This window comes from Canis lupus, chromosome 14 (assembly GCF_048164855.1).
Source record: "Canis lupus baileyi chromosome 14, mCanLup2.hap1, whole genome shotgun sequence".
Classification (NCBI taxonomy): Eukaryota; Metazoa; Chordata; class Mammalia; order Carnivora; family Canidae; genus Canis; species Canis lupus.
In genome coordinates this window covers 64,542,453-64,556,724 of record NC_132851.1, presented here as the reverse complement: position 1 = coordinate 64,556,724, position 14,272 = coordinate 64,542,453, and the positions used below count along the sequence as shown (strand labels likewise).

Genomic DNA, 14,272 nt, shown 5'->3' with positions numbered 1-14,272 from the left:
TTACCCCAAAGATACAGAGGCAGAGAAAAACCGAGACACCTGCACCCCAACATTTATAGCAGCAATGTCCACAATAGCCAAACTGTGGAAGGAGCCTCGGTGTCCATGGAAAGATGAATGGATAAAGAAGATGTGGTCTATGTATACAATGGAATATTCCTCAGCCATTAGAAATGACAAATACCCACCATTCGTTTCAACGTGGAGGGACCTGCAGGGTATTATGCTGAGTGAAGTAAGTCAATCGGAGAAGGACAAACATTATATGTTCTCATTCGTTTGGGGAATATAAAAAATAGTGAAAGGGAATATAAGGGGAAAGGAGAGAAATGAGTGAAAATATCAGAACATGAGAGACTCCTAACTCTGGGAAATGAACAAGGGGTAGTGGAAAGGGAGGTGGGTGGGGGTATGGGGTGACTGGGTGACGGGCACTGAGGGGGGCACTTGGCGGATGAGCACTGGGTGATATGCTATATGTTGGCAAATTGAACTCCAATAAAAAAAAAAGAGGGGGAAGAAAATTGATGAAAGAAACTGTAAGAATACAGTCTTTCTCCCTATCATCTTCTGCAATCATCACTGGAAAAATAAACCAGTACAGTGATTGACAGCTTTGGGTCTGAAGTCAGACTTCTTGATTTCTAGTCTTGACTGCTATCTTCCAACTGAGTGACCTAGGCAAGGTACTTAGCCTTTTCTCCTTCAATTTCCTCATCTATAAAATGGGGTTAAAATAATACTTGCTAAGATTATGGGAATTAAATGGATTAATAATTATTAGGAAGAAAAAAAAGAGCCTGGCACAGGTAAAGTACTAAAAAAGTGTTTTCTGAATAAGAGTGAAGTGCTTAGAATTAGCAGTTGGCACAAAGAAATTGTTTTTTTAAAAGTCTGTACTATAGCAATTATTATACAACCCCAAAATGTTGGTCCAATAGTGCTTTGAAGTCAAAGAACGAGAGAGAACTCGGCAATGTAAAATTGAATTATGTTGACTGAGTGATTAGGTAGAGTTAACATTAAAAATTAACATCTACAATACAGATTACTTGCTTTTTGAATTGATGTGATGTTGTGAAGTATCATGTAATGTTATAAGCAGTGATAAGTATAGAAAACTTTCTAGGACATACAGTTCAAAGGTAATAAATAACCCATGTATCATTCCTAAAAGCATTGGGAGAAATACTCTAATAAAAAGACAATTAAATCAATATGAAAAATAAACAGTAGAAAAGGTGCACTTATCATGATGAGCATTGGGTAATGCACAGAATTGCTGTATCACTACACTGTATACCTGGAACTAATATGACACTATGTTGACTATCTTGGAATTAACATTCTTAAAATGAATAAATAAATAAACAAACTGGAAAATAGTGTATCAAAGAAATGATGTTCAACTGAAATCATTCTTGTTAACAATGTTATTGAAAAAGAATGAGTACAGAAAAAGTAAGAAGTCAATCCAAACAACTGAACTAAAAACAGCTACACAAACCTGAGAAGGCTAATAAAATTAAAAGCAGAAACCTAGCAGAATTAGTAAATAAGTCCAAAAACTTTCCCTGGGAGAAGACCAGTACATTAGGTAGGACCTTTGCAAAGCTAAATAAAGGCGAAAACGCAACTACATGGAGAAAAGAACTATAATTATATGCTTGATGTTTTTAGTTATCCAATAGCAATATTATGTAGAACCCAATACCTCAGTGAGAAGATGCTCATAAAGGAAACTTTATTTTAAAAATGTATATTATAAAACCTGACCCAAAAATGGTACAATTGATGCTCATTAGTCACAACAGTTATAAATTCACTGAATTTGTGAATACGAACTCATCAGCTCTAAGGGGAATCCAAGACTAGTTTCCTATAAGCCTCTGTCACATTTTTGTTGTCAACAGATCAAGATATAGCCTTGTTTTATGTGTGTTTCTATTTAAATACCCCTTATTTAATATGTATTGATGATTTGTTAATGTTGAACTAATACATCTAACACATTAGCTTGTCCTTAAGGTACATCGTGACTTTTTTTGTGTTTTGGAACCCCAGTCAGCACTTCAGCACTTACTATGCTTGAGGGCCATTTCAAACAGCTAAATCACACATACGCACACACACACACACACACACACAAATGTGAAAAATGTGGCACTAGACTGCAGAAAGGACACTTATTTACAGTATGAGAGCTAAAACAAGAAGGCATTCCCTAGGGCTGTTGACTCAGTAGTCCCCCCCAGCCAGGATTATGGGCATCACACAACTCCCAATTCTTCGCGGCTCTGAGCACACACCGGTCAGCCTGCAGATGACCATAAAAGTGCTGAGTGCTGATTTGGGGCTTACAAATGAATTTTGACAAATAGGTGAATTCACAAGTGCGTGAATAAGTAGTGAGGATCGACTGAAAAATGTCAAAATAAATCTATAGCAAAAGAAATGGAAAAGCTGTCACCCAGGTTTCTGTCTCCAGTCCTGCTCCAGTTTCATGGACAAGTTCTTTCAAACCTTCACAAAGCAGGTAATTCTCAATACTATGAAGTTATTTCAGAGATTTTGAAAGGAAAAACAGTGTAATTTTTGGAAGTTAGCATAACTGAATACCAAAAGTATTGGTAGTTCTAGACTACCAAATACTGGAAGTTCTAGACCAATTTTATGTAAACAGAAATGCAAAAATTTGAAAATTATATATATGTAAAATCCAGAAATATAACAAAATTAAATTGATTTAAGCAACCTAAAGATGGTTAAAAATTAAGAAATCTTTAAATATAATTCACCAATGGATAAGTTAAATGGAAATCAAATGATCATCCTAAGAAAACAAAACATTTACTAATGTTCAGAAATCAAACTAATTAAAACAAAACAACCTCAGGATGCCTGGGTGGCTCAGTTGGTTAAGCGTGGAACTCTTGATTTTGGCTCAGGTCATGATCTCAGGGCCATGAGATGGAGCCCTTCATTGGGCTCCGTGCTTAGTGTGGAGTCTGCTCTAGATTCTCTCCCCTCACACGCATTACCCACCCCCACCCCCATCCCTACCCTGTTGCTCATGCACATGCACATTCTCTCTCTCAAATACATAAATAAAATCTTTTAAAAAACTCAAACCTCTAAAATAAGAGTGAAAAATCCCTTAACATGTAAACAATACCATTGTCAAGCCAGTAACTTTAAACCTGTTTCCTTAAAGTCTGGACCAAGACAGGAATACTAGAACCATTTATAGTTATCTATATTGTTTGTGAATACTAGCCAATACAATGAAATCATTGAAGATTGTTCTGGCATTCCTGACATGATGTAGAACCAGAAATGGAGTTACTGGTTTGGCATAGGTTTTTTTTTTTTTTTTTTAATTTATTTTTATTGGTGTTCAATTTACTAACATATCGAATAATCCCCAGTGCCCGTCACCCATTCACTCCCCGCCCTCCTCCCCTTCTACCACCCCTAGTTCATTTCCCAGAGTTCGCAGTCTTTACGTTCTGTCTCCCTTTCTGATATTTCCCACACATTTCTTCTCCCTTCCCTTATATTCCCTTTCACTATTATTTATATTCCCCAAATGAATGAGAACATATAATGTTTGTCCTTCTCCGATTGACTTACTTCACTCAGCATAATACCCTCCAGTTCCATCCACGTGGAAGCAAATGGTGGGTATTTGTCATTTCTAATGGCTGAGGAATATTCCATTGTATACATAGACCACATCTTCTTTATCCACTCATCTTTCGATGGACACCGAGGCTCCTTATTTATGTTTTAAAGGATATTAGAGATTTTGTTTTATTTTCTTTAACTATGATTGCGTCTGTCAGGCCTCCACTTTCTTTTAACTCTACTCCCAAGTTCACCCAACCTTCATGCAAATAACATTCTAATTGCCTGTCCTGAAAAGCCAGGACTCCTTCTAAGTATGCAAGGTAGTGTTTCTTCCAGCACTAGTTGGGATTACTGCCATACAGAAAGTAACTCAAGAAAAACATTATATTGTCTATCTCCAAGATGAAAGTAGCAGTGGCTCCTGTCACCTTTCCCAGCAGTAGGGCTGAATGTGGCACTGATTTGACAACCACAATGGTACCAAAGGATACGTGTGGTCTGACCCCGGCTCCATTCCATTCCATTCACAAAGTAAATAGTTGAGGCTGCAGAATCCAAGGGATTCTACTGAGTGTCTATGCAATGGCTTTCTATTTTAATTTCCACTGTTACTCACATCCTTTAATCTTTCATGGAATGGGACTAAAATAGTTGAAGGTGGGGGCTCCTGTCCATAAGAGTCATAGATATCCCCATGAAATTAGGATTCTAGCTTCTCTTTGTTCCTGGGTTTTATTTATCATGATGAAAATTAATCAATGTTCTAATTTGCGGAAATAATAAGAACAGGACTTGTAATCTGTGATTTACTAAAGCCTCGTTGAATTTTTGACAGTTAAAATTTTTCCTTCTCTGGCATTTGAAGACTTTACACTTGGATGAGGGGCGGGCGAATTCTATGGTGTCCGTGCCCCCAAACCCCAGACCGACCTCTTTGTCTTCATGCTTCTTTTATCCTCCAGGCTGATATGGCCTGGGCCCTCAGTTGCAATTCTTGGGATTCAAAGATGAATGAAATACAAACCCTATTTCTAAGGAAATTAAAGGTCAGCTCTAAAAATTAAAGAGTAACAGAATAAAGTGAAGAAGGACAGGATAAGTAAGGAGGAAAGGAAGTGGGGGAGGAAGAGATGGAGGAGTAGAAGGAGAAAAGTAGGGAAGGAAGGAAGAAAAAAATCATTGCCTGACTTGGGATGAGAGAAGAGGGGAGACACTACTGTCAACTCTACTGGTAATATTGAGAAGTGCTCATTACTTCATTTTAGATTCATTACATATCATGGTCACCTTTTTTTAAGAGTTGTAAGGTTTGTTGTTATTGTTTCGAATTTTAGAGTTTTTAGAATTGTAAGTTTTTTTAAAGCCTGAAGTGAATTTTAAGAAAGGAGAGGCTCTCACCCTGCCAAGTACACATGCGACTACATCTCCTTCACAACATGTCTGATGCAGATTTTTAATATACACGGCCAGTCTGGCAATTTCAGAAAAGTTAGTTTTTGGTTGTTTTTTAGTCAGCAGAACCAATTCCCTGAAAAGAAAAATAAGTACATTTTAGACCATATTTTGAGTTCAATCCTTTCTAAAATTAGTTCTAGTTCATTGAGTAACCAAAATAATAGAAACACATTTGCAAATGTAGGATGAAGAGAGTATATTTTAAATATATACTTTTAAATGCCTTCTATTTCTTCAGTGATAGCACTCAGAGCCACACAAAGATCTAAATCATAAAACAAACACCATTCAATTCATAATCATGCAAAACATAGTCATTTTCATCATTGAAGTTATCACTTAAAGAAGCTGAGTTGCTTAGATGCATAACTTGGAAATTTATCTGACCTGAATTTCCAAGTAAAATTCTTCATCATAAAGACAATGATTACAAGAGTCTTGGGTCTCCCTTGCCTCTCCCTATTGACAGCTGAGCAACATCCCCAAAATGTCTCTGGCAAGAGGAAAAATGAGACTGCCTTGTAAGGAGAACTAAGCTCCCGTGCAGCCCAATGCTGTCCCAGATTGGGAAAGGAGGTGATATAAGGGAAGATACATCTCTTCACAGGTAAACTTGGACAGAAATACAATCTGGACCAGGAAATAGGCACACTGAGTAAAACAAATTCTCCTCACCCCACACTCTTCCATCAAAACACCTACAAAACACCACTAAATTTTTCTGTTCTGCATTTCACTGGAGCCAAAATCTTTCCTATCTTCTCAGAGGAAAGAAAATATTTTGTCTTCCAGCCTTTATCATGTGGAACAATTAAGTGCCTGCATCTTCATGTACAGAATCTTTTGTGCACTAAAGGCAGAGGCTAAGGGATCTGACCAGATGGAAGAAACTGAGGCAGGAGATAGTGGGTAGAGAGAAGGATTGGGCGGTCTCAAGCCCAGCTCTCTGTGTCCTATCAAATGGGCAAATAGCATATGTGTAGAGAAAGGAAACAAGTTTGCATTGAGAGACATTATTAAATAAAAGAAAAATAATTTTTCACATGAGTTTGATCAAATGGGGTAATCCAAAAGCAATAAAATTCATGTATCTCAATCAGTAACTTACACTGCTTTTGCTACTTTATGGTTGAATTTAATTCCAATTTCACATAAATGGTGATGCCTCCAAGATAGTTCTCTAATGTATTTTCTGATGGGTTCTAGCTGTAATTAGAAAAACAACTCATCACAGAAATGTGGTAGTAACAGAAAAAGCCACTCGTGTAATCAGTAAACAAGAAAGGAAAGTACAAGTTGTTTATCTCCTCAGAATTAGAAAGTCCTTATTGCCTTATTTAAAAGAGATCAAATGTGGTTGGTTGGTTGGTTGGTTTTATAAAATAGTATCTTACTTCCCAGAAATCACTTGTTCTAGAACCTCAAACATTTGGAATGAAAAGAAGACATGAAATTAAGCAAACAAAAGTCCAGAGAGCCAAAGGAATACATTTCAATTAGGTCTTATACTTGTATCTTGTTTTTATTCAAGTTCCTAGCTCTGTCATCTTAGACATGTCTCCTACTGCTTATCTAAAATATATGCTCCAGTTTCGCAATATACATTAATGAAGTCCCCCTCCCCCACAAATATGTTCATAGTTTTTAACCCAGGATTTTTACTTTTGAAACTATTGCAAATAAATTCTTCTACATAAATAAAAACATAATTATGCAAAAAGAAGAGCATGCATATTTTGTTATGATGGTAAAATTTTGGAAACAAATAAAATGTGTCTCAACATAGTGATGGTAAAGTAAATAATGGCACATTAATTTTGACAAAATTTATACTTCTACTAAAAAGAAAGTTTAAGTCTTCAGTATGATCACAACATACAAAAGAAAATCTGTGGATAGAGAAATGAACAAAAGGAAAAATCTAAAATTGGTATCTCTATGTGTTGGAAATATTAGCAATATTTTTAAATTTCAGAACAGCTCTATATTTTCACTTAAACATTATAATGACCAGTTGGCTAACTGTACCTTAGAGTACTATTTTTAAGAACAAATTAAAAAAATATACACAAAAGTAATATTCAAACCACAAAACTGGCACAATAATCATAATTTAATAATTATTATTAAATATAACTAATTATATTTTTAATCAATTATAAATATAATTATTACTTTAATCCTTATTTTGTTGTATTCTACCCATTTAAAATCTAGTACAAATAAGATTGTCTACTTCTCCAAGAGTCTGTGAAGACTTAATTCATAAACCATATTCTCTGATCATAGACTTAATTTTTACACACTTGGTTATGTCATTTTCCCTGAGAAGAAGCCAGAACCATTAGGAATAGACATCCTGGTATCAGCAATACTGTAAAGATCATAAAGTAGGATAGAGGAGGGAAGAACTCTAAGGTAACTTTATAGGTGCATGTTATACATGAAGGAAACTTCTCCACTGAGAAGGATTAAAATTAAGAAAACTTTGTAACTTAAAAGAGTAAGCACAAGTTACTTAAAAAAAAAAAAAACTTAACCTCTACAAAAACGTTCATTCTTTAGAAATGTGAAGTAATAAGACATAAGTGTGCATGATCATTTGTTTTTCTGTTTTTAATTAATATAAACCAAAAAGCAAAAAAACTGTCCTGCTTAGGAATTCAAAATTGACTTCTGAAGGAGTCACTAGGGAACAAACAGAGAGGGAGATAATAAATTTATATAATAAATATATTTATATATAAAGTATATAATATAAATTAAAGCTATATATTATAATGATATCATTAATATTATCTTTAATGATAATAGCTATAATTATTGAGTACTTAGCATATGACAGAAACTCTTTAGATATATTATTTAATTTCTTACAGAAAGCAGACAAAGAGGAGCTCAATATGAAAAATAGGTTTAGAGAAATAGAGAAATAGGGGTTTTGAAGAATATGAAATAAATTTACACTGAGAAGATCAAAGAAAACAGTAAGAACAAAGTGGTCCTGTATTTAATCTTGAGAATTCATCAAAATGATTATCAAACTACTACTCATTTCAGTACAACCTTTGGAAAATCCATCTGGTGCCCTCTCTAGTAAAGATGGTCATTTTATGTTAATATTTAAATCCTGAAACGAGCATGCATGAAAAGTACTTTTATCATAGAACTAATCACTGATTCATATCCATTCAATGAAAGAGAAAGGCTACATGGTTAAAATTAAGTGTGGTAGATTGTATTTTCCAAAGATTGCTGTAGGGATATCTTCTATTCCTTGCCCTTCTTACAATGAGACTTTGACAGTCTTCCCAATCAAAAGGTACAGTATATATACTGTCCCCTTCAAACTGGTAAGGTTTTATGGTGTTTCAACTAATAGTGTATGACAGAAGTAACTTCTGAGACTAGTTCATTAAAGGCCATTCGACTTCTGCTTTAGCCACTATTATATGCGTTCTTGAAGTCTTTGGCCACGTAAGCAATTCATCTGCCCTGAAGCTACCATGCTGCGAGGAATCCCAAACTAACCAAGACCACGTGGAGAGGCCCTGAGATTCTGGGAGAAGAAAGAGATCTTGAACTAGCCCCTAGGTGATTCAGGCCCCCGGAGTCCTAAATTCAGCCGTTGTCTGACTGCAACCACAAGAAAGATCATGAGCCAGAACTGCTCAGATGAACCCTTCCTGGACTCCCGACCCACAGAAATCATGAGAGATAATAAAATGATCCTTGGTTTTGAGTCAATAAATTTTGGGGTATTTTGATATGCAACAATGGTAACTTGAATATTAAATTTTTATGACAAAGTAGTGTCTATGCTAATTCACACTTTTCAAATTTTAATAACAATATGAATTGCTTCAGTATCTCTTTACAATGGAGTCTTATTTCGTATGTCTGGAGAAGAGCTTCAGATTCTGCATTTCCAATGAGACGCCAGGTAATGCGTATGTTGCTGGTACACAGTCCACACACCGCAGAACAAGGCTCTAAATAACAGTTGACATATGAATATTTTACCTTCATCTGGAAGCATTCAGTTTTATTTTCTTCTTGGCAACATGAGTGAATAGCTGTTTCATAGCAAGCAGACATTGTCAGAATAGTGGGTCCATACAAGAATGGATACTTTCTAGACATTTCATAAATGTACCTGTAATTTGGCAAATACAAAGTCGTGTAATTTAGAATCCAAGAACATGTGCCAACACAGTTTCTGCATTTAGTTTTGTCGACCTGAAACTTCTAGAATTTCATGATGAAAGAGATAAGATAGCACTATACTATGTAAAGACATCATCACGTGTTCACGTCACTCTGGACAGATCACTATGAAATTAGACATTCACAGAATGCCCAGAAAGTGACCAACTGTGACTTCCAGGCTGGTGGGGAAAGAAAAAGTAATTAAAACTTGTCATTTTTATATAAATGGAAGAAGTGGAAGATAGAAAGTTCAGTAGGCCAAAATGAATTGTAAATGCAGGATTGTACATCTGGTGCAGGAGGATTAAATTTAGAAGCTATTAGTGGGGTGAGGGGAGTCTCTCAAGATCATCCAGAAGTTCTTTCTAGACTAGGAAATGCCAGTCCTCCAAGATGTGTCCCTCAGTATTTTGGTTTGTTACTAAGCCCCCATCTTTATTTCCCTCTCTAGTTCATTTATCCCTCACACACAGAGCCTGGGCATCAGGTCTGCCTTTCACTTATAATGCATGTCTCCTCTTATTTTTGCAAAGTTTGCTTAAAGACCCCACAGACACAAATGCAAAAATACTGAACAAGAGGACATTATAGGCATGCGGGGTGCCTGGGTGGCTCAGTCAGTTAGGCATCTGTCTTCCACTCGGGTCCTGATATTACGGTGCTGGGGTCTAGCCCCTATGTCATGCTCCCTGCTCAGCACAGAGTCTGCCTGGCCTTCTCTCTCTTACTCTCCCTTTCCTTCTGTCCCTCCCTCTAAACGCTCATACTGTCTCTCTAATTAAAAACAAAAACAAAAACCCAGATGCCATTACAGGCAAAAACTGGCTTAATGCTCACACAAATCCATTTTTTTTTTCCGTGTGCACAGGGAGACTCCTTTTCCAGACTCCCTTGCAGTTAGGTCAAGAACATGTAACTGAATTCTGGAGGATGAAATGTGAATGAATGTGCTCCACAATGCTTTGAGGTGTGGCTGGTAATGTCTCAGCACAGTTCCCTGCTCTCGCTCTCTTTTTTTTTCCCTGCTCTCTTTTTTTCTATTTTGATGACCTTGGAAACACATGCTCCAGATAATATAGAGCTGGAAACACTTGCTTTCCTGGGTTACCCGTGGGAGGAGAACTGTCAGCAGCTGAGCCAAGATAGAGAGAGATGAGATGTCAAGTGTCAGGATAGCCAATTAAAACGAAATGAAAGTAACACTCAAGACTCATACTGATTATTATAATACTATTCTTAATGCAAGTTTAAGATGTAGTGTCTGTAGAGTTGGCCTATATCACCAGAAAAATGGTGACACCAGAAAATCAGGTTTTCAACATTGAAAGGATAATGGAGGAAGTGATAGAATAGGAACTTGGTTCTTGTTTTAACTTCCATCCACCACCAGTTCCTTGGATAATACATAAATCTATATCCCTGCTCCTTTGGGATCTAACTCCAAGTCCTTTTGGGATCCTAGAGAAAAATACAGCTGCAGAAGCCAATGAAGTCAAATGAAAAATTGCTACCATTGCCCTCCCTGAAATGATTGAAAAAGCAATGGTATCTCATGACAAATATCCAAGGAAATGCTTAAAATATTTTATAGAAATCCCTTAGTGCTGCAGGGTCTAGAAAACAATAACCGAAGGAGGTGGCTAGAGTTTCTGGGGTCAGGGACTATATCCATATGTGACTTCATCAGAAGAGTATTTGTTACTGCCCTCTGCCCAGATATGAATCCTGGGGCCCTAATAAAGACAAGATTTGCAGGAGACCTGAAGCGCTAACCAAACGTCAACAGACACCTTATCTAACAACTGGTGTGTAGCAATTCTGTGGTAACATTTCCTTTCGGTTAAAGGTAGAAAATCATTTTTTGTGTGTGGGTGGATGACCGAGGCAGTTGCCAGTAGAGTTGTTTACCAAATATTTCCAGCTCCCCTCCTTTCAGGCAAATGGTAGGATTGCACATTTCTGCCTCCTGTGAGATGAGGTATGACAATGTGACTTGCTGGTTAATGATGTGTGAGTAAAAATGATGAGTGCTGTTTCTAAACAAGCTTAAGAAGCAATACATGATTTACTATTATCCCCTTCCTTTGCCATAGTAATCAAGGAAGTAAGTGTTGAGATGGTATCTTTGTCAACCTAAGTCCCTAAGTGACTATGATAAGCAGACTGCCTACCAATTTTCATTGGACAGATAGCATGAGTGAAAAAAAATTCTGTTTTTTTGTTATACTGAGCTGCTGAAAATTAGAGATTATTTGCTACCACACTAAAGTTAGCTTACCCTGTAAAAGTATTATTACTTTTGCTTTTTAAAAACCTATAAAGAAAAAAGTCATCCGCAAACTATGGAGGTGGAAAAATAGGCCAAATAATAGAACCAAACATCATTCATTAACAATACTTAGAAAAGTAGGTCTGTGATCCTCCCTCCCCCCATCCCCCCAAAAAATTCCTCTTCACTCTCACTAAGCGGCCCCAAAGCCCTGGAAGTTTAGTCAATGGGCTTCTATCAGCAGAGTCTCTCAAGCCCAACCTATAGAAACAGAACGACAGAACTGGTATTATCAACATACAGCTGCCTCCTAACATAAGGAATTGTATTCCTTGAGAACTGAAGCCTTGTGTTTCTCTTGTCAATACCAAATTTCACCAAAGCCATTCAATACCTCTGCTCTTTATTGTCTATGCCGAATTAAGAGTTCATTTTTGTACTATGGTAACTTAGTTCCCTTGGAAGATATTCAATATGAGCCAATTCTAATTTTAAATCTCCAAAGACAAAGTTTAACTCAATATAAGGAAAAGCTTTCTACTAATTAGAGACATTAAAAAAATGGAATGTCCCTATAGTAAGATATCATAGGGTCACACTTAATTAGAAGTGGGTTTCTACAGTCAGATATTCAATAGAAGCTTATAATAAATTAAAACTGTTATCGAAAATTCCTTAGATAATCCAAAGATACAGTAACGATGGTTTTGTGTATCTGTATACTATGCCGTCTTTTGAAAAATCTGAAATAGCTGACTTTTCCTCCCAGCTCTGATATATGGTTACTGTTTCCTTGGTTGAGAATTAAATGAAGTTGTTGCCTTATAATTATGAAACAAGTAATTAGAAAATTATTTTTCCTCTCAGTATTTATAGTTGTCTGCATATTAAGATTAGCGTTTAAAATAACTCCTTATATTGACTTCATTGTAAATATTCAAGAAGAGATTAGATTCACTGTCTGAGTATAGGTTAGATTTTGTAATCTCTGAATGTTCAACCCAAACCTGATTTTATAATTCTCTCTTAGAATGGAAGCATCATAGTAAATAGGTAGCTGGGTCCTGTTTTGGTTCCCATTCAGTTGCCCCTAATGCCAGACAGGTTGTAACCTGCCCAACCCCCAGTCTCTTAGTCCTTTCTTTTTCTTTTTTCTTTTTTGGTAAGATTTATTTATTTGAGAGAGAGAGAGATTGGGGGGAGGGAGGGAGAGAATGAGCTTGCGCTCTCTCTCTCTCTCTCTCTCTCAAGCAGCGGGGAAGGGTAGAGTCTTAAGCAGACCCCATCCTGACTGCAGAGCTGTATGCAGGGCTTATTCTCGAGACCCTGAGAACATGATCCTAGCTGAAATAAAAAGTTGAATGCTTAATCGACTGAGACACCTAGGGATCTAGTCCTTTCTACCTAAGGATGCAGGTCCAATTAATTTCTTCTTCAAGGCTCAGTAATTCTGTACCCAAATAAGTGAATTAAAGTAGTTTATGTAATTCGGCATCAAGTCACTCTGCTCATTTATCTCTGATCAAAAGTTTCATGTCTAAAATCTGAAATCAAATCATCACCATGCTCCTTGCCCTCTAGAACAAGCATCAGATCTTTGCCTTATTCCCATTATCTGAGCCTGTCTTGATAAGACAGCCAGAATTGCATTCCTTGAGAACTGAAGTCTTGTGTTTCTCTTGTCATTTCTACCTCTCTAGGCATTGGTTACCTACCTCTAAACCCAGGCACTTGCTCATACCCCACTCTTAACAGATAGACCTCTTTGCTCATTAGGAAAACGAAATAAGAACTCCCCTACGCATCTGCTATAATGCTATCCACTCTAGGTGGGAATTATAAAATGAGAGTTTATGAGCAGAAAACTCATCTCTGTCTAATCTGCAATTGCCACTTACTCCTAGTTCTCACCAAGCCTATCAGATACCCTCTCTGCTATCCCTTGATGGATCTTCCAAATGCCAGCCCCTTGCCAGAGCTATCACCCACTCTCTGTCCCTAGTACTCTCTGTGAATTATGCTCTGCTTACTTGCTGTACCTTTCAACATCATTTGCTACGGGTCTGACTAATTTAACCTAAGGAGATGGGTCTTTCACATTGTCCTAGTCATTTTTAAAATTATCTTTAAAAATGTTTTTGTCCTAGTCATTTGTAATGTTCTACATACAGATGTTTCTATGCCCTGTCTGGTTTCACTAAGGTTGTAACTGTCATTCTGAGGGAGAAAATATATATATTGTAGCTCAAAATTTTACTCTAATTCCAAGTAATAAAGCATTGTGTTCTCAGAGGCCCATATATATAAAAAAAGATCTGTCTTCAAAATTTGAAAACACTCTTCTTCAGAGAGAAATGGCTTACCTCTCCTTCACTGACACTTGATTCTCTTTGTGCGTCTCACAGATCTGCTCAGGATTTGGAATTTGGAATACATCACTGTCATCTGCATCATCTTTTTTGTATAATAGGAAGCACTTGAGTCTTGCTTTGTTATTTATATTGCAACAGTCAGAAAACTCCTGTCTCTCAGCCTTTCCTTGGTTATTACAAATGTGTTCCAGAAAAGTAGTCATCTGCAGGAGGAAATAATAATGTAAAGGGGAAGCAGGTGTGATCTACACTCTTAGGAAAGGTAAAGGATTATTATAAGAAAAGTCCCCTGAGCATATGATCATACACTCTGTATTTAGTAATCCCTGGACATAGC

At 36.7% G+C, this 14,272-nt stretch overlaps 1 protein-coding gene across 3 annotated transcripts in view; it reads right to left on the bottom strand.

Annotated features, from left to right (window-relative positions):
- The window catches only part of LOC140604209 (alpha-fetoprotein-like), a 53,269-nt gene that overhangs the window by 35,728 nt on the left and 3,269 nt on the right, over positions 1-14,272 (bottom strand). For all 3 annotated transcript variants that reach the window (XM_072775366.1, XM_072775368.1, XM_072775367.1), the window contains exons 4-7: positions 13,927-14,138; positions 9,109-9,241; positions 6,194-6,291; positions 5,029-5,158 (exon numbers count right to left, since the gene is read on the bottom strand). In XM_072775366.1, coding sequence (XP_072631467.1) covers positions 5,029-5,158; positions 6,194-6,291; positions 9,109-9,241; positions 13,927-14,138 — 573 coding nt within the window. The remainder of the gene's footprint in view (positions 1-5,028; positions 5,159-6,193; positions 6,292-9,108; positions 9,242-13,926; positions 14,139-14,272) is intronic.